General features: G+C 38.1%; 5 protein-coding genes across 8 annotated transcripts; 2 read left to right on the top strand and 3 right to left on the bottom strand.

The window, feature by feature from the left end:
* Positions 1 to 3,073: 3,073 nt before the first annotated feature.
* Positions 3,074 to 3,695, top strand: LOC110758707 (thylakoid soluble phosphoprotein). The gene has a single exon (XM_021960623.2). The coding sequence runs from the start codon at positions 3,294 to 3,296 to the stop codon at positions 3,573 to 3,575; it is 282 nt and encodes a 93-aa protein (XP_021816315.1). The 5' UTR covers positions 3,074 to 3,293; the 3' UTR covers positions 3,576 to 3,695.
* A 2,862-nt stretch (positions 3,696 to 6,557) lies between these two features.
* JOSL (JOSEPHIN-like protein) lies at positions 6,558 to 7,939 on the bottom strand. Its single transcript, XM_021960622.2, has 2 exons — positions 7,524 to 7,939; positions 6,558 to 7,271 (listed from the first exon to the last, which is right to left on the bottom strand). The coding sequence occupies exons 1-2, from the start codon at positions 7,608 to 7,610 to the stop codon at positions 6,807 to 6,809; spliced, it is 552 nt and encodes a 183-aa protein (XP_021816314.1). The 5' UTR covers positions 7,611 to 7,939; the 3' UTR covers positions 6,558 to 6,806.
* A 1,399-nt stretch (positions 7,940 to 9,338) lies between these two features.
* Positions 9,339 to 11,349, top strand: RPL4 (ribosomal protein L4). Its single transcript, XM_088254752.1, has 2 exons — positions 9,339 to 10,280; positions 11,022 to 11,349. The coding sequence occupies exons 1-2, from the start codon at positions 9,425 to 9,427 to the stop codon at positions 11,057 to 11,059; spliced, it is 894 nt and encodes a 297-aa protein (XP_088110878.1). The 5' UTR covers positions 9,339 to 9,424; the 3' UTR covers positions 11,060 to 11,349.
* A 269-nt stretch (positions 11,350 to 11,618) lies between these two features.
* Positions 11,619 to 16,235, bottom strand: THIC (thiaminC). Of its 4 annotated transcripts, XR_002527623.2 has the most exons (6): positions 16,087 to 16,235; positions 14,865 to 15,177; positions 14,610 to 14,737; positions 12,797 to 14,306; positions 12,123 to 12,223; positions 11,619 to 11,951 (listed from the first exon to the last, which is right to left on the bottom strand). XR_002527623.2 is itself a non-coding variant. In XM_021965430.2 (5 exons), the coding sequence occupies exons 2-4, from the start codon at positions 15,173 to 15,175 to the stop codon at positions 12,799 to 12,801; spliced, it is 1,947 nt and encodes a 648-aa protein (XP_021821122.1). In that variant the 5' UTR covers positions 15,176 to 15,177; positions 16,087 to 16,235; the 3' UTR covers positions 12,006 to 12,247; positions 12,797 to 12,798. The 4 variants fall into 4 exon arrangements, 3 of the variants coding, with proteins under 3 accessions (XP_021821122.1, XP_021821110.1, XP_088110877.1); XM_021965430.2 differs by lacking the exon at positions 11,619 to 11,951 and having other exon boundaries at positions 12,006 to 12,247; XM_021965418.2 differs by lacking the exon at positions 11,619 to 11,951 and having other exon boundaries at positions 12,006 to 12,223.
* A 2,773-nt stretch (positions 16,236 to 19,008) lies between these two features.
* LOC110762728 (ATP-dependent zinc metalloprotease FTSH 7, chloroplastic) lies at positions 19,009 to 25,050 on the bottom strand. Its single transcript, XM_021965406.2, has 13 exons — positions 23,918 to 25,050; positions 23,434 to 23,499; positions 23,193 to 23,327; positions 22,977 to 23,042; positions 22,403 to 22,588; positions 22,226 to 22,312; positions 22,022 to 22,135; positions 21,756 to 21,880; positions 21,515 to 21,623; positions 20,880 to 21,005; positions 20,359 to 20,682; positions 20,162 to 20,285; positions 19,009 to 19,626 (listed from the first exon to the last, which is right to left on the bottom strand). The coding sequence occupies exons 1-13, from the start codon at positions 24,785 to 24,787 to the stop codon at positions 19,451 to 19,453; spliced, it is 2,508 nt and encodes an 835-aa protein (XP_021821098.1). The 5' UTR covers positions 24,788 to 25,050; the 3' UTR covers positions 19,009 to 19,450.
* Positions 25,051 to 25,860: the final 810 nt, after the last annotated feature.

Genomic DNA, 25,860 nt, shown 5'->3' with positions numbered 1-25,860 from the left:
CTTTACATAGATTTATCATGGGGCTTTATATTATTTATAGTCGACTGAGTAGGTATGCATGGAAGATATTTCCTTATGGGGAGTGATTAATTAACCAAAACTACCAAAAAAAAAGGTGGGGTTTGAACCTTTGAACTCTCTTAATTTTACTTTGGTAAGCAACTGCCACGTCCTTCGACGCGTTAACGTACGCTGCCGTCATTATCCTTCATTTTTCTAATCCTTGGACGTCGTTGGCATACCATGTTGTAAAACCCAGTTGTTTTCTAATTTTTTATTTATAGAAAATTTGGTATAAGTCCAAAATCGAAAACAGAAGTTGGATGCAATTTTTGTATTTGTTGTTGTTGATACAAGTCCTTTGACTTTTGTACAACCTATGATTACATTCCTTTTTTTGATTTTTTGATATTTACATATTATTTTTTTCATTTTTAAATTACTTTGTTATTTCCATCATGCCCCGAAAAATTAAATAAGGTAAGAAATTAATTTTTGTCATAATAATTATGATATTGTCAAAATGATATAAACGGAAAATACTGCCACAAATCACGTCTCCTATAATTTTGATTTTGTTTGTTTATTTTCTTCTTTGATAATACAATTCCTCATTGTTTTACTTTTGATTTGTTTAGCTCACTTTTTTACTTCACGTTTTTGTTGCTGTAAAGTTCATTCCCACCTAATATCTTTGATTAAGATGCAATTAACCATTAACACAAGTGAGTTTTGTGTTTTCCCCCCACATCATTTTTGATTCCTTTGTTTCTTGATAGTTAATTATCTTCCAATTTTTCCTATTTTTCCCATATTTTTGTTGTGGCGTTTTATGATTATTGGTTGTATCACTCAAATCCATACATTTTATCTAAAATCTACATGTTTATCAGGTATAGTAGAGTAAACTACTTATGTGTTAGGTACATTATGTTATATTTACCTAGTAATTAAGTACATTAGTTTATATTTACCTAGTATTTAGGTACGTTATCTTATATTTACCTAGTATTTAGGTACATTATCTTATATTTTTACCTAATAATTAGGTATATTATATCATATTTACCTAGCAGTCAGGTAAATATTTGTTGGGAAGATATCATTAATAATTCTCATACTTTCATTGTTTTATATGAACTTCTTTTATGTCATGGCGGCAATAGAAGGATTCAAAATTTAAAATATGAAATCTATTTAGAAGGAAAGAATCGATACATTAATTTGGATTTTCAATTAATATTCTTTCCTTATTTACCTCAAAGGGTAAAATTGACACATGAAAAAATTAATAAAAATCAATGGACCCAAATCTACAGCAAAAAAGGTGTGGACCAAACCCAATGAGAGCTAGCAATTTTGGACTTACATGGAAGAACCCCATTTTTTTACCACATGAAAGTGGCCCTAGCATGGAGAAAGACTTCCATGAAACGACAATGGTACTATTTTGCTATATTCGACCAATAACGCCACACGTGACATACCATTATTGGCCGAAGATTGCAAAACAGTGATATCCCCATTGCAACTAAGTTTTTCTCTCCCTAGCATGAATTGCATTTTTAAATGTTTGAGAGTTGAAAAACGAGTTATATGAAAAGAATTGAGATCTAATATGAACCAGATCGACGTGGGGATCCGAAGCCTCTAGATGTCGATGTATACAATATATATTATTTGAAACTAATATATATATATATACAGAAATTCTCTTATGCGGACATCCGGACGTTATTATCGTGCGGACGCCGTGTATTTTGTACTACCCCTCTCTGTTTTCCTGCATGTTTACAATAGGATCCGCACGATAATAACGTGCGGACATCCGGATAAGAGAATAACTGTATATATATATATATATATATATATATATATATATATGTACTTCAAGCCCATACTCTACTTTATTTAATGAGTTCATAGATAACAGTTATATATGAATACAATTTATATAGGAAATGCAATCTTTTAGTTTTAAAATGAAAGAAATTATTCACGTGATAATAGAGATAAAGAAATATATAAGTGATAGGGAACACGCAATATATACTAAATAGTAGAAGAACTGTTTTGTTTTGATGATGATCCATCCACTGTCCGCATATAATGTACTGATGAAAAGTGAAAAAGGTTTTTCAGGATCGAGCAAAACAAGTAAGGTGCATTTTCCATGGTTGTTGGGAACAAATTAAGCACTCAAAACAGTTTCTTAAACGTATGTATATGCATATCAAAGAGGGCAAGCAAGGAGCTGAACTTAATTTCTTTATTAAGAAAATAGGAAGCTCAAGCCATGCATGCAGGCCTTGAGGGTAGGTGGAGATGGTTGACCCGATATGAGAAAGTGGGTTTTAATTTTTCAAAACCTGGAAAAAAGAGTGATTTATAAGTGTGAAGCAAACGAGCTGATGAGACCTTAGAGAGACAAAAACTGAACTAAACTGTCTCTCTTTGAACCACAAGTTCTGAGACGAGAGAGAAAACTTTGTCTAGAAGAAATGGAGGACAAAACTTTGTCATCATGCACCTTTTCCCTTTCTTAAGGCCATGGATCGATACCAACCCATTGAATAGTACTTGTCCAAATCTCACGTTTTCAGTTCAATTTGTGCAAAGTTTAGGAATTAATCGCTTAAACTTTTAGTCAAATGCCAATGACCAATATATATATAGTATAGAACGAGATTGCTATATATACAAATTCAAAGGTTATATTTGTTTTCAACTTTAATAATATTTACCCTGCACCCGAAAGTTCTGTGTTCGATTTTCCTCCCCCAACCAATATACACATTAGTTAGGATACTCATGGGAGTTGTTCACTTTGGAATTTACATTGTGGGCTTCTTTTGGAGCTAGCTCTCTATAGTTTAGTTTTTTAACATTAAAATTCCTTGGGACTAATTTAGGTCCAATACCATCCATCTCCAATTGGCCCATCTTTTAGCCTCCACTAAGTGCACAGGTTATGGTGCTGCCACGTGTCTCATCCACATCCATGTCCACTAACGATGAGCCCTCATCTTACAAAATAGCCTTTTTTCCTCCTTGTGTAACAAAAGAGTTGAAGGAATGAGGATAAGACACTTGTGGAGAGCTTGTGCTACAAACACTCCCATTCAAATCTAAGTCACCATGCAAGAACCATCCAATGGTTCACATTCACTTTAACAACAACTAGGAGGATATATTATCCTACTCACTTTGCCTCCCTTTCCTTATTCACTCCAACTATTGCAAAGATCATACTCTTTTCCTCTGGTGCTAGATTCTGCAGCCAATAAACTAAAATGGCCTCCCTCACAATGGTTTTTGCTCCGGTGGCAACTGGTAGAGCAAGTAGCCGGGTGTACGCGGCAACCGCGGCCAAGGGAGGAAGCAAAGAGGAGAAGGGTCTGCTTGATTGGATTCTTGGAGGGCTAGCAAAGGAGGACCAGCTGCTTGAGACTGATCCAATCCTCAAGAAGGTTGAGGATAAGAATGATGCCACTAATGGTGGCCGCAAGGGCACAGTGGTGATACCGCCAAAGAAGAAGGGCGGGTTTGGAGGCCTCTTTGCCAAGCAGGACTGATCAGATTCATGTGGATGATTAATTATCATAATCTGGCATTTCAGGCAGGATTCTGTGTCTATTTGCTTTCAGTACTCATTGATCATTATGGAACATATTTAAGCTGTGTTAAATTCTTCATCTCTCTCTTCGCATCTAAGTTTAATTTCATTTCAATTCATTTTTGATCAGCTGGTATATAATATATATGATATGTTCTGGAATAGTTTGTGGCCAAATGGGGTTCTGATTTGTTGAATTGAATATATAACCACGGCTCTAAACATAAATATATATATTTTAACAATGTAACAATCTTTTGAAACAGAGTAGAGTGCTGACAAGTTGAGAATAGATTGGGAAAATAAAAGCATGAAAGACAATGTTTGGAATAATTTAAGTTTAACATAGTGATGAGCTCATATTGTGCCATTTTAATAAGCTAAGGTGCTAAATTGCCCTCTTAGCTCTTGAAATTTTAAGAACCAGTCATTCCACAAGGATAGCCTTGCATCCCAAACCAGAAAATTGGAGCAGAAGTCTAACTTGAACCTTTTAGACCAGACTACTTACCAATCTACTTTAAGAGCTCTTGAACTGATCCACACCGGAGCTGACTTTCCCACTCCTCTTTTGTTTACTTACACTCCATTTGTTGAAAATTTTATGTTCACACAACTCCTTTGTCCACGTACACTCATGTTATAATAAAAAGTATTAAAAAACAAAGGGGAGTGTAAGTAGACAAAAGGGGAGTGGGAAAATCAGCACCCTTATTTTTCTGTGTTCTTACAGGGTAGACTAGTCGATCAATTGTTAACGAAAAAATTGAACCCCTACAATGTACATTTCGTTACCTTGTATAAACTAACTACTTTAAGAACTTAATTAGTCAATAACTAGAAGTAGAATCAATCTGTTAATATAATGCATTGGATTGGATCCACCAGGCCACACCAAATTACTAACAGCAAGTATACACATAGCATAGCTCTCCGATTTGGTGCACGAAACATATGTACAATACTACAATAGACTTCAAGTTTCAAGTTTCTTTTGTTACAAACTAGTACTTGACCGATGTAACAAAAATAGTTGGAACAGAAGTTCATTGGTTTTAGGAAAACCTAAGGAGAATGTCTGGCTATAGAAGTTGATCTTGAAAGAGAAGAAGAAGAGTTGATGAACTCAATGCAGTCTTCTATGGCTTGTTCTCTATGAGAATCCACAGGCGCCACGAATGGCATTGATCTTCTAGATAAAGAATCCTTTCGCGAAGGTCTCGTCCTCACGGAGGTCATACCCATACATAGAGTTCCCGCCACCTTGTCAGCAAGATTTTTGAGTAATCTCATTGGTAAGAATCCTGACCATGTAGGAAACCTAAATCTAAAATTTTCAGTATACCTTCTGTCTTGGGCAACGCTCTTAGTTGAAGTGTGGTTGAAATAAAAGACTCTCTTCCTGTTGACAAACTCCTTCTGGCTCATCTGGGCCTTGGCTCTTGTTGCCATATTAAAATCGAAAGTTGAAATGAAGCAGAGAGAGAGAGAGAGAGAGAGAGGAATTGATAGAGAGCTACCAGGGTAGAAATCTTATAGTGGGTTATAAAGTGGAGAGTGTAAAGAACGTATATGGAAGAGTGTCAAAAGGATATGCCAAAAGGGGAGATTAAGACAGTGAGAAAAGAGATTTCAAGCAGTAACCAAAGCATGATCTCCGGCTCCCCACTAATCCTTTGACCATGTGAGAGCACCTTTTTGCTTGCAAGAAGTGCAAGCATCAAAAAGTGACCCCTCCAAGGAACAAAATACCAAAAACAAATAGAGAGGACGGAAAGTAAGTATTGGCACAACAGTATTGTTCACACCAGTTATTTCTGCAGAGACTCATGTCTTCAGTCACACCATGGTTTTATGCCCCCTCCATTTCACAATGAGAACATCACGTGTTGCTCATGTTTGATCTAAAATCAAATACATAAACTGAGCTTAAAATACCATCTCCGAATCGGTCGTAGGAAGAAGACTGCTTATAGTCTCAGTTTCCTCAGTTAGCATACTTTATAAATTTATCAGCACCATCTTCAAAGATGTTTCATTCAACTATTGGTAAAAGCTGATTTGTGACTACTATTAAACTCTTGGTGATAATGAGGTTGTTGTCCACTCTAGAGAGATCTGTAAAGCTATGGTCTATACATCACCTTCCAACTGGAACAGAAACAATTATCTTATGTATGGTGGTAGGACAATGGCAAACAACTTACATGTCTTTTTCTAATTGGGGTAAGTGAGTTCGTGTGGGTGGGTGATTGGAGGTGAATGCAGCAGGAGGAATGGAAAAGAAAAGAACCAAGGCAAAAAAATCTCCAAAAAGTTAATTAATCGCAAAGAAAGAGGAAGGCCAAAAGGATAACTTTTGAAGATGCAAGGAAGAAGACACAAACCAGCATCCTACTAATGCTTTTTAAAAGATATTAGGGTAAATAGGTGAAAGTGGGGCACTAGGGCCATTGAGCTGTACATATTAGGGTTAAAAACTTAACATATGATACTTTACAGATTACACAGAGATTTCAATGTACTAAGATGATATAAAAAATAAACAGCACTCAAGTTTTCTAAAACCCAACAGAAAGCATTAACACAACATGCAATAACTCTCTGGACTTAAGATGCAAAATTATGCATCTGCTTTCTACAGAGCATGAAACTAGTCAAAAAAACTTGAAAGAAGCACAATCAATCCCTCCAAAGTTTTGCTGTCAGGGGTGTCTTCAGTCAACCATCAAGCATATTGACAACTTGAAATCAATTGCTTGATCACATACTCCAAATATATAAACAAAATATATCTTGTCATTATGTCCAAGCACACGATCCACACTCATATGACATCAAAAGCAGAGCTTTTTTAATCAGCATCCAAATGTTTACTAATAGAATGGTGCCCTACCTAATAAAGTTTCACCTCAGGAAAAAGATAAACTTAAGAGCCCAATGTTTCAAGATTGACTAAGAAGCCCCTCCAATACCAAATATGCAATTACAGAAATCATTTAGCAGCACCCTCACCACCCCACACATAGCACTGAAACAGAATACACATACAGGGGCATAGGAACAAACCAAAAAACTGAAACTTTTTACTCTTCTATAAGCTGATTGTAAATCAAAACTTTACAAGCAGAGTTTAATATACAGTCACTTGGATACCCTATCAGATACCTTGAACTCATGAAAAGAAAAATCACTGTTTATTGTTCATAACAAGCAAAACTTCTCCACCATACCCAATGATGTAATCCAAGAATTCTCTAACCTTTTCAGTATCTTCAAAAGCCTGAGGAGCAACAAGATCACTATCCAAATTGTACCAAACCCCGTCGATCTTCCTCAATGCAACCCAATGCCTACTTTTCCAAAGCCCAGCAAACATTCTAACCGGAACATTAAGCAGAATACCCATCAAAGCATCTTCAGGCCCATCTAGATCAATCGAAGACGCTCCATTACGACGATCATGCCAAACCACATTCTTTCCCTTGTCTTCTAAAGCAGCAATTAGCACATTTATATCATAGTTTCCAGTAAGTGCATTATGATGGGGTTTAAAGAGTACAGAAAAGGGTGTCCATGTTTCGTTGTTGGGTTCTTCAAGAACAAGTTTTTCAGCAATCTCATTCAAGCTTGATCGAGTAAATACATCTTTTCGCTGTTCAACATAATTGTTTTGATAAGCAGCATACACATTTAAGTATCAAATCAAATAAACACATTCAAAACTATTTGATTAAAAAGGAAAAAACATACAAGACTGTGATACAAAATCATAGAACTAAAGCAGAATGATCGTTCTGGGCATAAATAATTAGTGGGTTCCCTTCTATTACCTTTCTTCTACGCAACCACTACGCAAAAACTAGAATAAAGAGAGGGAAAGAGAGATGGGTTTTGGAAAAGGTACCTGGAAGAGATTGTTGAGCGAGTGTAAGAGGCAAAATTGTAGCCTTTGCCGCTCGTGGTAGATTTGGGTATTAGTGTCGGTCGCCATCTTCAATTTGAAAACTCCAGTTCTTTTACTAAGGGGCCGTAAGAATTCAAAGAGCGAATCATCAATTGCGTTGAGGAAGAAGGCGTGTGAGTATAATTCTACGATTTCAAGTACCGAAAGTGGGTAATTCCAAAAAAGAAAAAATTACCCCCAAAGTTTACAGCTTTGGCTGTGCAGAAACTGAACTTTATATGTCTGCAAAGTACGAAGGCAGTTGAATTTGGTTAGAGGTTATGAACACGTCAGAGACAGAGTGAGGCGGCAGATGCGGCAGACGCGGATAATAATAAGATCAAGTGTGGTGGTGGCCCACGGGCCGTTGCCAGTCGTTTTTCTTGAGGTGTTTAGCCAATCGTTTGGAAAGCAAAGAGTTTCTTCAACCCACCTTAATAGCTCTAAATAAATAAATAAATAAAGGATAACGTCAAAAGACTTCATGAAGGTTTGAGGTAATTCTCAATATGGGTTCTCGAGTTTCACTTTCATTAATTTACACTCGATGATTTTCAAATATGACCAATTTAAGCTTTCTGTTAAGTTGACATACGTTAACGACGTGTCCACTGTAGGACCCACCAATTTCTTAAAAAAATAATAAATCAATTATATAATACTAGTCTCTCCGCACGCGCTTCCGGACTTGCTTGAGGCTTTTTAAAATAAATAAATAAATATATTTTAGAATTAGAAAAGATAATGGATAGTTGTGTTCTATAAAAATAGGATCCATTATCTGATTTTTCTTTTAATTTTTTTTAAAAAATATGAAAAAGTGTGAATTTACCGTATTATCATAATTTAATTCATAATTTCAATTCCTAATGTTTGCATTAACTAAGGGCATTTTCTGGTATTTTAAATGTTTGACCATCCTCTGCCTTTTACTTTATATATATAGATAATAAAATAACTTTATAAAAATCTTTATAAAAATTAAAAAAAAAAAAAACTTTCCTCTCTTCGTCCCTCCCTTTCTCTCCGTCCCCCCTCTAACTCCCAGCTCTCCCACCCCATCCCCCCTACCCCCTACCCACTACCCCTCCGACGAATCCAACCACTCACACCTCCTCTCTGAAGCGCAGCTCCGCCATCTACCCATCAATTCCATAAATAATTATACTCCTGTCACCCAATAACTAGTTCAGAGTGCTATAAGACCCATTTGTGTGGACTTTGAAAGCTGGATGGGGAGCTAAAGCATGTTTTTCCTCACAATTTTTGTAGATTTGAGATGATATACAGTAGAGATGCGGCGCTTTTGGTTTGGCCCATGTGAGGATAAAGTCTTTGAATTGATTATTAGAAAAGGAAAAAGCATGAATTATAGTAGCCATGGTCCATGCAAAGCCAACGTCTTTTATCGCAATAGTTTTCTAAAGATCTTAATCTATAGCTGGTTTGCACATGAGCTTTCTTTTTTTTTTTTTGGTCGAGAGCTTTCTTTTAGAGTCCCATTTGTACATGAGCTTTCTTTTGAAGTTTACGTGGGTTTTAATTTTTAAGGGTATTGTGTCTATTTAGATGAGTTTTTAAATATATTTGAAAGATTTTATAAAAACTGACATTTTTGAAAGTGAAAGGTAAAAACTCAATTTGTTATCCACTCTCACTGCGCCACTGCCTATCCGTTAGAACGAATGTCGTAGTAATCTGCTATCTCAGAAAGAGAAACAAACAAACAAACGACAGGTCGTTTTGTATCATACCAGGACAAAGTCACCAACGGATAGGCAGTGGCGCAGTGAGAGTGGATAACAAATTCACTCACAGTCATAAGAAGAAGAAGACTCCCTCACTCTCACACACACTTAACAATGGCGGCCTCTGCAACGCCTCTATCTCTCCCCTTCTTCACCTCCTCAATTTTCCTCACTTCCTCTTCTCACAAACCCCTCTCAACCCTCATACCCAACAATTCTCTCAAAACCCTCAAACCCCTCACCATCTCCTCCGAGCTCGCCACCCTCCCCGTCCTCTCCTTCACCGGCGACAAGGTTGGCGAGACCTTCCTCGACCTTAAAGCCGCCCTCCCCGACACCGCACGTGCCGTCGTCCACCGCGCCATCATCACCGACCTCCAGAACAAGCGCCGCGGCACCGCTTCCACGCTAACACGAGCCGAGGTCCGCGGAGGAGGCCGGAAACCCTACCCGCAGAAGAAAACGGGTCGGGCTCGCCAGGGGTCGACCCGGACGCCGCTCCGGCCCGGCGGAGGCGTCGTTTTCGGACCCAAGCCCAGAGATTGGAGCATCAAGATCAACCGCAAGGAGAAGAGGCTCGCGATTTCGACGGCGGTAGCGAGCGCGGCGGAGAACACGATCGTGGTTGAGGATTTCAGCGACGAGTTCGAGAAGCCGAAGACGAAGGAGTTCATTGCGGCGATGAAGAGATGGGGATTGGACCCGAACGAGAAGACGACCTTTTTGATGAGGGAGGTCGCGGACAATGTGAGGCTTTCGAGTAGAAATATTGGGACTTTGAAGATGTTGACTCCGAGGACTTTGAATTTGTTTGATATTTTGAATGCGGATAAATTGATTCTGACGCCAGAGATTGTGGATTATCTGAATGCGAGATATGGGTTGAATTATGAGGGCGACGATGAGGACGAAGAAGATGCAGAGGAAGAAGATGACGAAGAAGAAGGAGAAGGAGGAAGTGAAGTTCAAGGTTAAGTCTTTTTATGTCATTTGCTTTATCTTTGAAACTCGTTTGATACTCTTTAATTTGGGTTGTTTACTTTCTATGCATTTGTAGGTCTAGTTTTTGAATTTATGAATGCATTTTTGTTGGGTTTGATTTAGAATTTGGATTGTTTACCTTATATGCATTTGTAGGTCCAGTTTTTGAATTTGTGAATGCATTTTGGATTTGATTTAACATTTGGATTGAGAATAAGAACTCTTGCATGCGTTTTCATACAATTCATGTCTATGCTACTCTTATGTAATTGGGTCAATAAGAGTAGGAAAAAAAAATTGCAGGGCAATGTGCATCACTTGGCATGGCACATATGTTAGGGATCCTTTAGCTCAGTTGTTTATTTTTTAAGCTCATATTTGTTGATTCTTGTGAGTTGGAACCTCTAGTTAAGATTATGGACCTCTAGTTGATTCTTGCAAGGGACTTGTAGCTCAAGTGGTTGAGAGCTGTATTAATACTTGAAGTCCCGAGTTCGAATCCACTCCCCATTTTCGCTTGTACAAAAAAGGCTAGTTTGTGTTGAACTTTGGCTATCATAAAAATGGAAGATTTTATCAAACATTTCTCACATTTTTTATATTCAAGCAGCCATAGATGTTATGTTTTGTGTTAAATGAAAGTTGCTGGCTTTTGCAATTTTATGGAGCAAAGTTGTGTATAGGATGGTCTTTCATTTTGTTGATCTGTTTTCTTTAATTTGGGATGCAGGGACTGTGTCAGAGGAGAGTTCTGATGCAGCAGAGTGATGACACAGAATGAAGAGTTTTTGTAACCACTTTTTGGCCCCAGAAGATAACCTAGGATTCATTTCGACTTATCCCTAATCAAGGGTCTGTGCCTTTTTTGAAGTGTCAACCATGCTTCGTTCAGATTGCAGGCTGGTTTCGAAGATTCACTATGCATGATTTATTTTTTATTTTTTATTTTTGGTTGTAAAATTTGCAAATCCGATCCAATACGAATGTATCTATTTGGACATCATTCGATGTTGTATTTTTAGAATGTTGATAAAAAGGCACAACTTTGTTTGCTTCCACTGTCTATGTTGATACTCGTCAAATGGTGAATGGTGTATCATAGATTATGATCTTAAACCAAGCTTGTAAATGGTGGATGTTTAATCTATATTTCTACCATTTTTATTACATCTTCCTGCCATATCTTGCATTTCTTTAATCAAAATCAACGAGATTTGTGCACGTTTTTGAACTTACTGTCGTGCAAGGACGAATTTCAAGCTGGTAATAGCTTTCTTTCAAATTTAAAACTGAGTTTTGAGGAACTAGACAAGAAAAAACAAAAGAATGAGGTTCAGCATATACTTGATAACAAGTGGATGGAGGAGTTATAGGCCTTATTTTCGAGTTTAGCAAAGCCCCCTTAAATCACAGAAAGTATCACAGAATTGCCACTCAGTTACTCCCAGCCACAATTGATCGGCTTGGCCACGATGTTATCAGCTAGCCCGAACCCCGGACGAAAGCCCTCTCTCCCCCTGTGCAAGCACAGAAGAAACAGGAAAAAGAAATGCACACTCCCTACGCAGGTATTAACCTGTTCAGGTTCAAAGGGACTATCTCAGCCTGGCTTGCTCGCATCCTAGCCAAAAAGCTAGTGCTCGAGCAGATACAGGCACCCCTGGTGCGTCCTTTATGTCAATACAATGCCAAAAATATAAACAGAATCTCGATGTAACATGAACAGAAAGCATTTTATTACGGAGAAACACAAGCACAAGCAGGAAAAGGTAAAGGATAGATATGTCAAAAGTCTTGAAATGTACTTCACACACCAAACTATGTTTTATACCATAGCATGAAAATGAAAACCTAAGATCTCCGTTGCGGACAAGCCAATCGTGGACGAAAGCCTCCAGGGTTGTCAAACCGCTTCTGGTTATTTATGCGATCCTGCAAATATTCCCAGTGTAAAAACTAAAGAATAAAGAAATGAGAATAGCTTAATACAGACTATCTAGAAGTTAAAGAAAGATAATGGAGCACAAGATTGTAAATTTTCTTTGTCAAACTGAAAAATAAGATTTCTTTTTCTTTTTTTTCTGATAGCTATCTATCAGATGCTGCTGCTGCGTAAGAATAAAAAACCCCGTCATTATGTTTGTGTAAGTACAGATATTGGGTGTTTTACAGTGGTAAACTAAATGCTCCATAATACTGACATCATCTTACTTCAAAATTTTAAACATACCTAGGATGGGCTCATGTGCTCTAGACTTGATTGACATTTCCCATGAAATTACATCTTAACTATCTTCAAGCACTGGTTATAGAGCTCAAGACTAGATTAGATTAGATCATGTTTTATACTATGCAGAATTTTATCCTTGTATTATGAAATCAAGAGACTGCAAGTGTTAAACCATTATTTGTATTCCACATAGAAATTTTCAGAACGTTTTGAACGCAAGTATATCAGAAAACAGATTTTCATAAGGAAAATTAAATTAAAAAACATTTACTGACCTTCACCTCTCTGCGGATTTTACATAACTTTCTGGCAAGTAAATTTCCCCTCCAATTTCACCATGTTGTTCCCCACTGACAGTTTTCTTGGCAGCAAGAAACTCAGCACTCATAGCATCCATTCCACGTATCACAGCTTCCTCAGCACTCCCATAGCCATGCTCTTCAGCATACTTCCTCACATCCTCTGTTATCTTCATCGAACAGAACTTTGGACCGCACATGGAGCAAAAATGGGCCACCTTGGCACCATCAGCTGGCAGTGTTTCATCATGGAAGGACATGGCAGTCATAGGGTCTAATGACAAAGCAAACTGGTCCATCCACCGGAACTCAAATCTTGCCTTGCTCAATGCATCATCCCAGGCTTGAGCATGCGGGTGACCTTTGGCTAGATCAGCTGCATGAGCAGCAATCTTATATGCTATAACTCCAGCCTTCACATCATCTCTATTTGGCAACCCAAGGTGCTCTTTTGGGGTTACATAACAGAGAAGGGCAGTGCCTAGAGCACCAATGTTGGCAGCACCAATGGCAGAGGTGATGTGATCATATCCAGGTGCAATATCAGTTGTTAAAGGACCGAGAGTGTAGAAAGGTGCTTCATTACACCATTCAAGCTGTTTTTTCATGTTCTCAGGAATCTTGTGCATTGGAACGTGTCCAGGTCCTTCATTCATTACCTGTACATCCTTTTCCCATGCCCTACGGGTCAGTTCTCCCTGAGTTAAGAGCTCTGCAAACTGTGCAGTGTCATTGGCATCATAAATGGAACCAGGTCTCAGCCCATCACCTATTGACAGGGCTACATCATATTGATTGCAGATGTCAAGTATGTCATCCCAATGTTCATAAGCAAAATTCTCTTTGTGATAAGCTAAGCACCATTTTGCATGAATGGATCCTCCTCGTGAAACAATTCCTGTCATACGTTTTGCTGTTAATGGGATGTACCGTAGTAGAACCCCAGCATGGATGGTGAAGTAATCTACACCCTGCTCAGCTTGTTCAATGAGAGTTTCTCTGAATACTTCCCAGTTGAGATTTTCTGCAATTCCATTCACTTTTTCAAGTGCTTGATAAATGGGGACAGTCCCTACTGGCACAGGGGAGTTACGTAGGATCCATTCACGGGTCTCATGTATGTGGCGTCCTGTAGAGAGATCCATAACAGTGTCAGCACCCCACATAGTTGCCCACTGGACCTTGTAAACTTCCTCTTCAATAGAGCTGGCAACAGCAGAGTTTCCAATGTTTGCATTAACTTTGACTAGAAACTTTCTTCCAACAATCATTGGCTCCAGCTCCAAGTGCTTCTTATTAGAAGGGATAATTGCCCTCCCACGAGCGACTTCTGATCTCACAAACTCTGGATCAAGCTTCTCCCGAGTGGCACAGTACAACATTTCCTCAGTTATAATTCCCTGCTTAGCATAGTACATCTGAGTGTATCTTGGTCCACCTAATTTATCTCGCCTTTCAATCCAATCTTTCCGCAGTTGAGGTAGTCCTATTTATCAATAGCAACCAAGAAAATGGATGAAGAATGCTAATAATCCCAAAACACAAAACTTTGAAAGACATTGATGTGAAAACCATACATTAGTATATCTGAATCAGAAAAGATTTAAAAAAAAAATTCTTTTCAATCAAACGTCTTATGCCTTGTTGAGAGGGGTGAGGAAGTATCCATATAAACAAAATTAACAATAGAAAAATCTGAAGTTAGATATGTAAGAAGAAAATTAATACCATCTTCAACAAAGATAGACTACCAACAAAAAAGATGTTAAAATAAACTTATTGTGCATACCAACGCGTGGGCTAATGTTTTGTGGACCGCTGGTATCATAGTTGTCAAATGCTGGTTCATCGCCAGCCAAGTGGACTCGTCGAAAGGGAACTTTGAGCACATGACCAGTTTCTTCATGAGTAACTTCTCTGCAGAGCAGATCACGCATCAGTGCACCACAATTCAATTCAGAAGTGTACCTTGTGAGTGTTTTAAGGGATTTAACAAGTTTTATATTTCAAGATAAAAATCATGAGTAATGTAAGGGAGACACACCTGTGTTCTTTTGTGCTCTTTGGAAAACATTGTTCAAAGGATGGAAGAGGCAAAAAATCAGGAGAAGCAGGATCAACTGTGTGCCTTGGTGGTTTGGCTTTCTCTGAATTAGTTGCTGGGGGATCAAAGGTTAATGTGGCTCTAGGACCTGAACTCAGGGCATTGAGGCATATTTCCTTCTTATATGGACTTGAAATACGCCCGACAGCATCAAAACCAGGCAAGAATGTAGTACTCGGGAGCTTTGCGGCAGAAGAATGATTGCCATTCTTGCACACAACGGATGTCAGGGCACTATGCACCAATGCCATCTCTGAGTTGAGCAAAGAATTGGAACATTAAAATTCAATCCACAAACAACTAAAAACTAGACACACATAATTTACAGCCAATTCAGTTAAGTGCAACAGGAAATTATGTATAGGTCGGGTAAGAAAAACGGGGCATGCAAATGAACTCATTTTTCTATCCTAGGATCATGGTAATTGATGAATATCCGAAGGCAATATGTCCCCAAACCCAAAGCATTTTTTGGCAAGATATGAAATTTATAAGAAAAGGAGAACAAAAATAATCTACAGACATATTATTTATGAAATTTCCATCTCAATCTTACCATAGTTCATGTCTCCACAATATGATTACACATGATACATGATCAAGACATTGATAGAGAAATACTAGCAAAGCAAAGTAAGCAAAAAGACAGTATAATATATACTCGACCTGCCATAAGACCAAACAAAAACAGTTGCTGCAAAAAAAAAAAAGGAATAATTTAAGTGAAGCATGCAACATAAATGCCAATGCCAAACTTCAAATCAGAAGGTGAAGCAGTAGAGCCGGAAAAAACATCAGACTTTAGCATATGTAGAAAATAAAAGCGAAAATGAGCACATGCAAATAAAATTACCTAGCTTTCCACAAATCAAAACATAAGAAACAGAAACAATCTTGCTTCATTTCATAAGTTCTTACATTTCCAGGAAACAAAACAGACAATTGAGACCCAAGTGAGCTAAAAGGCTTAAAAGTATCTAGCTTTTGAAGATACCAAATTCATTATAAAAATAACTTTTGACAATTTGGCCTCATTTCACAAGCACCTTACCTTTCTAGCCAAACAAACAGAAAATTAAGACCCAATCCAAGTGAGCTAAAAGGCTTATCAATTAAACTGAGAATGAAATGTTGGGTTTTGAAGAGAGATAAAAGGACGAACCTGGAACCTGGGGCTGGTAGAAGAAGGCTTCTTCACAGTCTTATCTTGTTCACTCTCTCTCTCTCTCTCTCTTCTGAAAATTTCTACGACAATTCTGAGTGTAGAGTCTTGGATTACGTTGTAGCATTTTATAGGGAGTGAAAAAAAAGGCGAAGCCTTCAGGGTCCTCCAAAAGGACCAAAAGCGAATCCTTACGTGGCTCCTGATGATTCCCAAGTAAGATATTTTCTGTAAATTTCTTAATTGGGTGAAAATTCATAAATTACTAATAGAAATTTGGATGCTTTGCTTTGGTTCAGTTCAGGTGCATCGCGTGACCGACTGTCTTCCATTGTCATATATCATGTGAAATCTATTGTGTAACAATTGACATATCATATGAAATGAACCTATGCTGAGACGTTTGCACCATTAAGCCATTTCTTATAATTCTTTATATTTATTATTTATTTTTTTTATACATGTTCTATGAATCTATGGGGTTTTTTTTTTTTATAAAAGAAAATATTTTTTCATAATATTATAAGATTGTTTCTTTTTAATACAAGCAATGATAGGAATACTCGGATCCCTTGAGAATCTATTTTTGTAATTTTTTAAATTCATCATAAAAAATAAACCTTGATTCTAACATTACTTTTCAATTTTAGGAAGGGGCAATCCAAGAAACATTTATAGAATTATTATTAATGGGGAAGGATTCCATAATAATAATAATAATAATAATAATAATTTAAATTTTAAGGAGACGAGAGTTTCTCACACACATACACTATCAAAGTGTCGTGGAAATTCAAACATGAGACCATTGGTCTTTAAGTCGAGACTCTTTTCCACTCGGCTATACCCCACTAGCCTTTATATTGAATTATTGATACATGTTCTATGCATCTATAGTGTTTCTTTAAAAGATGTTAAGAATGCCCTTGATTTTATAATATTATAAGATATTTCTTAAAATTTTGGTTTTATAAAGATTTGTTATGATGTACGGAATACTCAGATCCCTAGAGAATATGTTTTGTAATTTTTTAAATTCTTCATTTAAAAAAGAAAAAAGAAAAGAAAAGGTTGCCCTTGATTCTAACATTACTTTTCAATTTTAGGAAGGGGCAATAGAAGAAACATTTTATAGAATTATTATTAATGGGGAATGATTCCATAATAATAATAAGGACAAAGTTAGTCGAGGAGGAAGTCCATTATATGGCATCCAGCAAAACCCATGCTACGTCCACTAAATATGGCTCTCATCTTTGACTCAAAAGTCAAAAAACTAAAAACGGGAGTTTCACTAAAAACACTCAAAATGGGAGCTGAAATTATAAAAAAATCCAACACCCAAAATACTTTATAAACGCACTCAAAACCCATCATTACACACACTCAAAACCCATTTATAAACACACCCAAAAAAATATACAATTGTTGATTTTGGGTGTGTTTCTATGTTTAAATAGTGTATGAGTTTTTTTATAAATACATATATAGGATTTGGTTTATTTATAATAATCTAAAAACTAAATTACCTTTCAATGATAGGAAAGTTTAAGCGCATCTTTCTCAATTGTATCAGGAGGAGGAAATAAGTTTTGAAATGGTCAATTCAATTGTATGGCCAGCTGATAGCCCCGGAAGGCAAATTGTAAATTACCCAGTGGATGTTTGTTGTCATAAGCGTTACCTTTGTATTTACGTGCGTGAATCACCGTCAGATATTGATAATTGATGTATAAATGGATGGCAATCGTATATGCCACGCACAACTCGACTGTTGATAATGTTTCCCTTTTTCTTGTACTAGAAGGACAATAAAGCTTTTTCCTTTTATAGAATAAATATACAAAACACAAAAAAGGAAAAAAAATAATTGGTTCATGTTACTTCTATTTTGACCCCATTCTATTGTTCATAGATCATCTCCGAAGGAACCCAGTTGGCAGTTTTCCATGGCCATGGTCAGGGTATAATTTTTACTGTGGTGGGTTGAATTTTGAACTTTACAATAGCGGTGGCAATTATTTGTTTCACTAATCATAAAGTGTATTGGTAGTGGAGAAAAGTTGAAGTTTACAAGTGAATGAATACGACATTGTGAATTACAGAAAGAAACAGATTCACATGGGGCATGGTTCTTTTGCAGGTTAAGATTTTTCCTTTTCTTCCTTGGCCAAACCCAAAGGACCAAAGTCTATATTGCTCTCAGAAAGGGACGCTGATATTTTAGAGGCTCCAAAATATCAATGCATACAGGTATAATATTATCACTGCAATCACTACCTATCAATCGTTCCTCCACACCAATGATTGCCTTTATTTGATTTTGATTTCAGAAAATAAAGAGAAAGGAAGATGCTCCAAATTTGTTGCACAGTTTCTACCCTTCCTTTGATCAAGTCACGATCAAACTAGAGTTTTTGAGAGTTTTCTTGATTTCAAAAACCATTGGTCCATGAGGCACTATGTTTTAGCCTTTTTGTCTTGGTACTGAAACAACGTTGTGCTTCCCAAAGTAACATTAGATTTCTAGTTCTTCATATCTAATCCAACTGCATAAACAAAACTAGCACACCAAGGGAAAAACACTGACCGAAAACAAAAAACAACCTAACCAACCATCCATGCAATGCCTGCAATATTCAAATCGATTTTCACAAACCCTTCAGGGCAAAACTGACCATGAAAACACCTGCCTGTGCCTGCCGACCCTTGGGTCAGTACAGCTTCACACTGGCGGAATTCCAGCCCAGGACAAACCATCTTGTCTTTCAAGTATGAAACATAAACTAGTTTGGTCAAATTTGAAAATCTGTGGCTTTCCGGCTACAATTCTGGTAAGTGGTAAAGATCAATTATCATCACCATCAATTGGTTCACTTCTCCGAAAGATGCCCTTGGAATTCCAAAAAATACAACATGCAATTCATCTGAACCTTTTGAACCCATTCATGAGGAATATTATATATTTCGTATGATAAATATCGTATACAACTCAAGAACAATTACAATTGCAGATAGGCAGATCATGTGTAATCAAGTAACAGTCAATGTACAACAGTTTCCGATACCAACCCGGTTGTGCCGAAATTAATATTGATGACACACTTGAGAAGGCTTGTGCAGATATAATCCCGACTTCTTTCCCTTCTCTTTGGATGGGCAGCTTGGGCTGGTAAATTGTGAGTTAAAACAAAGAGCACACTGGCACTTGTTAAAAATGAACCCAACATATACAAGTTGTAAGGGGGAGCTGCTGGCAATCAAGAGGAAGAATTCACTGACATGACAATGGCAAAAGAGCAGTAAGCTACTCCATATTTCACAGTTTCACTTGACATTGAGGAGCAGTAACAAGATACAGTTGTTAACCAGAGCCGGTCTGCAATGGAAGAAGAGACTCTTGCTTGCCACTAATGAGAGACTCTTGCTTGCCACTAATGAGAGACTCTTGCTTGCCGCTAATGAAGATTGCCAATTCAGTTGGTGCAACTACCAATTTTAGCCACTCTTGTAGCTCTTCACCTTCTACTTTCTCTTTTTCTGAACAAGGAACACTCTCAGAACACCATTACAACTTCATAGAGTTACTTATATAATACAAAATAAAGAGCATTTCCACACCCTAAGCTCAATACATTTATACAAGCTCACTTAATTTGGAAATCCTATATCTTAAAAAAAAAACTATGCCCACAAATCTTTCATCTATAGCGCCTGCAGCATACAAGCTACGATTCACTATAACTTGTAAGTACTTATTTAGAAATTTTACAGCTAATTGAGCATGCCTACATGTCCAGAAGACCCAGATCAAATATTTGGAAAACAGAGACAGGACTTCATTTCATTCAATAACCAGACTTTGTCTATCAAAGCTAAAGCAATATTTTCCAAAAATTAACCATCTCCAGGACCCCTACTCTTTGCAAGAAATGTCCCCAGGTTAAAATTTGTATCATGCATGTTTGTACCAATTTGAGGCCACCGCAAACTTACAGGAGCATTATAACATAATATCATATAAACTATAGAACGTAGGAAACAATATGATAATAGCATAGCAGCAAAAAATCACCTTCCAGATGAGCACCAAGACCCTCCAAAACACTAGGATTAGCACGCACGACAGATAGGGCTACATCCAAAGCAGATTGTAGCAATGCTTTAACCTCTCCTTGAACAAGATCAACAAGATGCCCCTGTTTTCATCATTCTAGGATCAGTATTTACTGCAAATAATTTGATAAGGAATAAAATAAAAATACACAGGACCTGATCCCTTCCCCAAGGAGCACCTCCCCCTGACTCATCCATTCCACCAGCAGATAGTGTTGCTATAGACACAGGGCCAATGGTTTGATTGAGACCATACTCAGCTACTGCTTTGTATGCCATGTCAGTTGCTCGTCGTATATCATCAAGTGCACCTGTTGATACACGACCTGAATATACAAATTCTTCTGCTGCGCGTCCTCCGAGAAGTGTAGCCAAACGTCCACGTAACTCATCAATGAAGAGTAAATATCTATCTTCACTTGTCGGAGGAGTATAAGTAAAGCCCAATGCCCCTCCTGACCGTGGCAATATGCTCAATTTCTGATAACACAAAGACAGAATAATTAGTATATCCATGTCTTTTTGTTTTTTTCCGGGTAAGATATATCCATGTATTTGGAAGTTAATAAATAAGCTATTGTGTGAACATGACCTCAATTATTCCCTATTTCTCACATAATATTTCCAAGTTACTTTTTTTTAATCTGTTCATTAACAAATTTCAGTACTGAACTCACCTCAACACGTGGCTGTCCAGGAAGAAGACTTGCAACAGCAGTCCCTACTACTGCATGACCAGCTTCATGCCGTGCAACTACAGCCTTCTCACTTCCCTGCAACTTGGCAGTCTTCTTTTCTATGCCCTATAACAAGTAATTCGGCTAAGTTTATGTACTAGTTAATCAGAAAACAATAACTTGTTGTTTTAAAAATGTTGTTACTGAACAGTATGCACCCCAATGCACCTGAGCGGAAAACACACCTCAATGCACAGGGTGGTTAAAACAACAATAGGGTGGAAGATGTGTTACTAAAGTTATACATCAAGAGAAACATGTTCATAAGAACCCCCCAAAAAAAAACCAATGAATGGGGCTCTCCTTGGTCATAAGAGCAGCATTCAAGTACAGGCACTTCTGGTGATCGGGGTAAAGACCAAGAGGGTTGCATAAATATAAAACAAAACCACAAGGCACCCACAATATAGACCAGCACAAGAAAGTCATGAAAAGAAACCCTAACATCAGAATCAGCTGGGAACATAAAAGAAAGAGAAAAGGTTGAAAAACAATCAAATACAATTTTATTACTGTTTTGAATCATATTTCAGGAAAATAGGATGAACTAATATTTGAAAGAGAGGGAGACTTACAGCTATTGATCTCTCCACAGCTTGAATGAAATCAATTTTTTCCACAACCACCTTGCTTTGTCTTCCGGCCAATAAAGCAGCTTCATTCACCAAATTTGCAAGATCTGCCCTGCAAAAAATATAATAAGAAACATCACTCCTAATGTGTTAGTCACACACACGACAATTTATTCATTCATTTAATTATTTATAATTCAGTGCATATTCTAAACAGACTGAGCAGTGAGCTCCGTATATATACCCAGTAAAGCCAGTAGTCATAGAAGCAATGTCACCAAGGAAAACATCTTTTGCCAAAGGGAGTTCCTTCTTGGAAACATGCACTTTTAGAATCGCTTCTCTTCCCATCCTATCTGGTGTTTCCACCTATCGAGAAAAGGGAAAAGATTTCATGTGATATAACATTTATATGCACGTTCATACATACATGAAGAAAATTATTCCCAACTAAAACTTTCTTTCATATCATTTTGACAATGAGAGGGGTACTAGAACTAAAATACAAACCATAACCACACGATCAAATCTCCCTGGTCGACGAAGTGCTGGGTCTAAGACATCTGAGCGATTAGTTGCTCCAAGAACAATAACCGCAGAATTGCTGTCAAACCCATCCATCTCCTACAATGAGAATTCAAGCATTAATTAATGTCACTGGAATGTCGCAAAAAGTTACAAATGCTCAAAACTAAGTTGTAGCACAGAGCTTACAGTGAGCAACTGATTCAAGGTTTGTTCCCGCTCATCATTGCTGACAATACGGAATTTTCCATCCCGACTTTTTGCTACAGCATCTATCTGTGGTAAGCAAACAATATTAAAACCAATCCACGAAAAACCACATAGGTCAAGAATCAAGATAACACAAGCAAACATCCATGTCCAAACCTCGTCAATGAATATTATTGACGGTGCCTCCTTTTTTGCCCGTGCAAATAGATCCCTTACGCGAGAGGCACCCATGCCAACATACAACTCTACGAACTCACTAGCAGAGCAACTTATAAAAGGCACTTCAGCTTCCCCAGCCACAGCCTTGGCAAGAAGAGTCTTGCCTGTCCCAGGAAGACCCACCTGTAGGATAAACAAGCCATACTTTCCTAATATTAAACAAAACACAGAGGCCTCTTCTACACAGCCTCCAAACATACACTAGCATACAAGCAGTGGATGGGACCATTCAAGGGTAAAACTAAGAAAATGTCCAGGTGCAAAGATTTATCTCGCCAATGATATAGTATTGTAAATGAAGTGTCAAAAGAAAAATGACACAGAAAATACTATTAAGTGGGCAGCTCCCTATACTAATAACTTGGGGCATGGGAAATCTCCAAGAAACAGACCTAGCATAGTTGGCCTATCAAGGTAACCATATATGTAAAGATTTGAATAAAGGCCATTATGACTACCCACTCTCTGGTTTATGAGGTCACATTCATTCTTAGTTTTTGCTAAAACTCACCAAGAGAACTCCTCGTGGAGGACGAGCACCAAGTCGTACATACTTGTCTGGATTCCGAAGAAATTCCTGGTCAGTAAACATCAAGGCAAACATTTTTTTTCAAGAAAATAAATAAAAGAACTTTTCTAGGAAACACTAGAAAGTCTTTAGGATCCTCTAGAAGACTCTGATGATTCAATAGTTATATCAAAGTAAACTGAGGGGTGTCCAACATACCACAATTTCTTCTAGCTCCTCTTTAGCCTCATCAACACCAGCAACATCAGCAAAGGTTATTGTTTCCCCTTGTTCAGATGCTTTAGCACTGCCAGAGCCTCCAGATTTTCGGTTCCTAATCTGACCAGCTGTGTGCTGTACACAAGCATGTATTCACTGAGAACCAGGTAGCACAAGTTTCAAAGCACCAAAAAGAAAAACGGAGACAGAGTTGAAAGAAACAAGCACCACTGGCTCACACCTGAGAAAAGCTTACAGGGAACCGGTGCAGAAGCCCTGCAAGCACAGCAACGTAAAACAAAGCTATCTGCAGGGACCAGAGCCAAAGTCAATAGATTAGAAATTCCTTCCATGAAATATCATAAACATTTGTCTCAATACACACCGTGAATAACAAAGGAAACTTCTTTTGGATAACAAATATATGTTAAGATACAAGGGAATATGGGTTCACATGTTAGTGAAAAATTCGTACCCTGGGATCAACATAATATTCATATTCAGGCCTTCTACATATACAGAATCCAATATAATTAATTTTGAACCTTCAATCATAACCATTCATGCTGGTTACTGAGTTCATTAATTTGTAACTAACCAACTTGTAAGTTCACAAGAGTTGCTCTGTAAGGTCAAATATTAAGAGTTCTATAGCTTTTTTTTTTGTGGTCATAATAACTTTTTCAGCAGGATAACCAAATAATATCAAACAACCAAAAACTTACCATTGCGGAGTTCAAGAATCCACCTGTCCGCTTATCGGGCGACCCGAACTCCACCTCATTCTCAAGCATCTTCTCATACGGCGCCTTTATATCACTTGGCCTTGTCGTCGTGTAAACCACCCTCTTCGTCGGAGCCACACTTCTTATCAAAGCCTCCGAATCTTGAAACTTACTAACCCCAGCACTCACTTCACTTTCTTGCTCACCCTGCTCAGACTTCAACTTGAACATAACATGAACCCCATCAACCTCAACCTTCTGCACCTGGTTACTATTAATCTTACTCAAAAAATCACTGTACGGCACGCTAATAAACGTCGTCGGAGTCCTTGGCTCCGACCCTGGTAATGGAATTCCAGGTCTGAGCAACCGCATAACGAAAATCACAATACCCAATTGCAAGAGCAAGATTCCAATCTCTTGGGCTTGAACTATGGGCTGCCACCGCCATTTCCCTCCTTTGGACCACCACCAATTCGCTTTCTTTTGGCTCTCTCTCCGCCGATTAGAAGCCGGCGAGCTCGAATTGGGCTTGTTGTTGTTCACCCCTTGGCCCTCGCTCGCCTTCGCCTCGCTCTTCTCCCCTGAATCGTTGTCCTGACCACTCGCCAAAACCCTAACCGTCCTGAACCCTCCATGGCTGTTCCAGAGACTGAACCTCTCCGAAACTCTCACAGCTCTGCCCTGTCCGTACAACGCGACTGACTTGGACGCCGCCGTATTCGAAACAACCCGTCTCGCTTCCTGGTTGAAAACCCTAGCTTGACCATGAACGAAGCCCAATCCATGGCGGCAGTGATAAGCATTAGAATTCGAATTTAAGCAGAACCTACTGTGGATTGTTGGACGTAAATACTCGACCGACGACATCCCAAAACCCTAAAAAATCCAAATTCGCAATTCAAAATTTCGTAAATTTATATATACATGTTCGTATGCGCCCTTCCAATACAGAAATAGATTTCAGTTTCGTCTATGGTGGTTGCTTGAAGCCTATGACCATTAACCGCTAAGGCAAAGGTTGGAACTTCGGGACACAGAAGAGAGAGAAAAAAACAGAGTACATAAAAGAAGGAGATCAATTTGGAATTTGAGCCGTCGGATGAAGAAGGCGTTGGAGATCCTAACCGTCAACTTTCTCTCCCCGTCCTATTTTAATTTCTGAGCCTGTTATCGTTATCCAACGTTTTTCCCCCATAATGGGCTGGGGTTCTGTGTGTCGCGTGAGAGGATAGTATGTGCTCTGAGGTCGTTTACCGCAGCACGTGTCGTAAAACGACACCAATATTTTTCGGGTTTTGGGCCGTGCCACGAGCCGCTTGCTGGGTGGTGGGCTGGGATAGTAGAAATGGATTGGGCCTTGACTTGAGTGATGCGCAAGTCAATCACAACCGCCACTTCTTCAAATACCTGTTTCTTATTTTGTCTTATTGTGGTTTGAGTGATGGAGGCTGAAGGAGAAAAATTTAGAAAGGTGAAAAGTCCTGAAATAAAGGATCTTACAAAGCCAGGAGCCAAGCAAAAAATTAAGCTGCTAAAATTGGAAAAAACCCCAAATGCGTAGTTAGGGAACAAAGAAAAAATTTGTGATACTTCTTTGTTTTGTAGGCAAAATTTGACCCTTCCTTTGTTTGAGAGAGAGAGAGAGAGAGAGAGAGAGAGAGAGAGAGAGAGAGCTATGTTTGCTCTTTGTGCCTCGCATTTCTTATGGTTTTCTGTCAAAAATATCATCCATCCCCAGTGCTGAATCTTTTTTTCTTGAACAAAACCCGATTTTCGTCCAATATTAAAATGCGGGTTGCCTTTTGTTTCCGCATTTCTCAATTCCTAGTACCACTGCCTTAATTGTGCTAGGTTTGAATGTATATGTTGTAGGTTTACAGACAAATATTCACCTAGTTTGTTTTGGTTCTATTTTTTCTTTAGATTGTTCAGAGAGATAG

The sequence above is a fragment of the Prunus avium genome, chromosome 6, assembly GCF_965620075.1.
Source record: "Prunus avium chromosome 6, drPruAviu1.hap1.1, whole genome shotgun sequence".
Classification (NCBI taxonomy): domain Eukaryota; kingdom Viridiplantae; phylum Streptophyta; class Magnoliopsida; order Rosales; family Rosaceae; genus Prunus; species Prunus avium.
The sequence above is the reverse complement of the archived record's forward strand: the minus strand, read 5'-3'. Positions and strand labels throughout refer to the sequence as shown.

Excerpts from the sequence above, each read along its gene's own strand:
- JOSL (XM_021960622.2), bottom strand. The coding sequence starts at position 7,610 with ATGGCGACCGACACTAATACCCAAATCTACCACGAGCGGCAAAGGCTA. Across the intron at positions 7,272-7,523 it reads CGCTCAACAATCTCTTCCAG|CGAAAAGATGTATTTACTCG; the intron begins GTACCTTTTCCA and ends TATGTTGAACAG.
- RPL4 (XM_088254752.1), top strand. The coding sequence starts at position 9,425 with ATGGCGGCCTCTGCAACGCCTCTATCTCTCCCCTTCTTCACCTCCTCA. Across the intron at positions 10,281-11,021 it reads AGGAGGAAGTGAAGTTCAAG|GGACTGTGTCAGAGGAGAGT; the intron begins GTTAAGTCTTTT and ends TTTGGGATGCAG.
- THIC (XM_021965430.2), bottom strand. The coding sequence starts at position 15,175 with ATGGCATTGGTGCATAGTGCCCTGACATCCGTTGTGTGCAAGAATGGC. Across the intron at positions 14,738-14,864 it reads AAGAGCACAAAAGAACACAG|AGAAGTTACTCATGAAGAAA; the intron begins GTGTGTCTCCCT and ends TCTGCTCTGCAG. Across the intron at positions 14,307-14,609 it reads AAACATTAGCCCACGCGTTG|GACTACCTCAACTGCGGAAA; the intron begins GTATGCACAATA and ends ATTGATAAATAG.
- LOC110758707 (XM_021960623.2), top strand. The coding sequence starts at position 3,294 with ATGGCCTCCCTCACAATGGTTTTTGCTCCGGTGGCAACTGGTAGAGCA.
- LOC110762728 (XM_021965406.2), bottom strand. The coding sequence starts at position 24,787 with ATGTCGTCGGTCGAGTATTTACGTCCAACAATCCACAGTAGGTTCTGC. Across the intron at positions 23,328-23,433 it reads TCCCTGTAAGCTTTTCTCAG|CACACAGCTGGTCAGATTAG; the intron begins GTGTGAGCCAGT and ends GCTTGTGTACAG. Across the intron at positions 22,313-22,402 it reads CAATAATATTCATTGACGAG|ATAGATGCTGTAGCAAAAAG; the intron begins GTTTGGACATGG and ends TGCTTACCACAG.